Genomic DNA, 2,178 nt, shown 5'->3' on the forward strand with positions numbered 1-2,178 from the left:
CAGACCTCACTGTACACCAGAGGAGTCACATGGGAGAGAAATCCTATGAAAATAAAAAATGTGATAAAATGTTCTTCAAGAAGTCACAATTCACTGTGCATGAGACAAGTCACACTGGAGAGAAATCGCAAGAATGTGGGAAATGTCGAAAATCTTTCTGTTCCAAGTCAGTCTTTAGTAGACATTTGAAAATTCAAACAAGAAAGAAAACCTATGATTGTGAACAATGTAGGAAAATGTTCTCCCGGAAGTCAGTTCTCACTAGGCATCAGAGAATTCAAACAGGAGAAACATCGTATGAATGTGAACAATGTGGGAAAACATTCTACAGCAAGTGGGACCTAACTGTACATAAGAGAACTCACACAGGAGAGAAGCCCTATGAATGTGAACAATGTAGGAAAAGGTTCTCCTGCAAGTCAGTTCTCACTATGCATTGGAGAACACACACAGGAGAAAAACCCTATGAATGTGAACAATGTAGGAAAAGATTCTCCCAGAAGTCACATCTCATTGCGCATCAGAGAACTCACACAGGAGAAAAACTCTATGATTGTGAACAATGTGGGAAAACATTCTCCAGCAAGGTGTACCTAAGTGTACATAAGAGAAATCACACAGGAGAGAAGCCCTATAAATGTGAACAATGTAAGAAAATGTTCTCCTGGAAGTCAGTTCTCACTAGGCATCAGAAAATCCACACAGGAGAAACACCCTATGAATGTGAACAATGTAGGAAAATGTTCTCCCGGAAGTCATATCTCATTATGCATCAGAGAACTCACACTGGAGAAAAACCCTATGAATGTGAACAGTGTGGGAAAACATTCTCCAGCAAGGGGTACCTAACAGTACATAAGAGAACTCACACAGGAGAGAAGCCCTATGAATGTGAACAATGTAGGAAAATGTTCTCCTGGAAGTCAGTTCTCACTAGGCATCAGAGAATCCACAGAGGAGTAACACCCTATGAATGTGAACAATGTGGGAAAACATTCTACAGCAAGCGGGACCTAACTGTACATAAGAGAACTCACACAGGAGAGAAGACCTATGAATGTGAAAAATGTAGGAAAAGGTTCTCCTACAAGTCAGCTCTCACTATGCATTGGAGAACACACACAGGAGAAAAACCCTATGAATGTGAACAATGTAGGAAAATGTTCTCCCGGAAGTCAGTTCTCACTAGGCATCGGCAAATCCACACAGGAGAAACACCCTATGAATGTGAACAATGTAGGAAAATGTTCTCCCGGAAGTCAGTTCTCACTAGGCATCGGCAAATCCACACAGGAGAAACACCCTATGAATGTGAACAATGTAGGAAAATGTTCTCCCGGAAGTCAGTTCTCACTAGGCATCGGCAAATCCACACAGGAGAAACACCCTATGAATGTGAACAATGTAGGAAAATGTTCTCCCGGAAGTCAGTTCTCACTAGGCATCGGCAAATCCACACAGGAGAAACACCCTATGAATGTGAACAATGTAGGAAAATGTTCTCCCGGAAGTCAGTTCTCACTAGGCATCGGCAAATCCACACAGGAGAAACACCCTATGAATGTGAACAATGTAGGAAAATGTTCTCCCGGAAGTCAGTTCTCACTAGGCATCGGCAAATCCACACAGGAGAAACACCCTATGAATGTGAACAATGTAGGAAAATGTTCTCCCGGAAGTCAGTTCTCACTAGGCATCGGCAAATCCACACAGGAGAAACACCCTATGAATGTGAACAATGTAGGAAAATGTTCTCCCGGAAGTCAGTTCTCACTAGGCATCGGCAAATCCACACAGGAGAAACACCCTATGAATGTGAACAATGTAGTAAAATATTCTCCTGTAAATCTGCACTCACTGTACATCAGAGAACTCAACACAGGAAAGGAATCCTATGATTGTGAACAATGTAATACTCTTTCTGTAATACAACTTTTTTCCCAAAAGTCACATCTTACTTTACATCTGAGTACTCACACTGGAAAGAAACAATGTTCACAGCATTTTACTACTGGAAGACAGGGCTCATTGTACATCAGAGGACTCCCATAAAAGTGAAACCTTATGAATGTGAAGAATATAGGATTTTTTCCTCGTAGAAACTATATTTAGCAAGCATCTGAAAAGTCACACTGGAGAGAATCTTTATGTATGTAGGGAGTATAGATAGTCTTTCAT

The 2,178-nt window shown here is 41.1% G+C and overlaps 1 protein-coding gene across 1 annotated transcript; it reads left to right on the forward strand.

Moving 5' to 3' along the window:
* The first annotated feature begins 10 nt into the window (after positions 1-10).
* LOC102501080 (zinc finger protein 845) lies at positions 11-1,913 on the forward strand. The gene has a single exon (XM_006162516.3). It carries the CDS (start codon positions 30-32, stop codon positions 1,896-1,898), a length of 1,869 nt encoding a protein of 622 aa, XP_006162578.3. The 5' UTR covers positions 11-29; the 3' UTR covers positions 1,899-1,913.
* The last annotated feature ends 265 nt before the right edge of the window (positions 1,914-2,178 follow it).

Source organism: Tupaia chinensis, unplaced genomic scaffold (assembly GCF_000334495.1).
Source record: "Tupaia chinensis unplaced genomic scaffold, TupChi_1.0 Scaffold140168_1, whole genome shotgun sequence".
Lineage (NCBI taxonomy): Eukaryota > Metazoa > Chordata > Mammalia > Scandentia > Tupaiidae > Tupaia > Tupaia belangeri.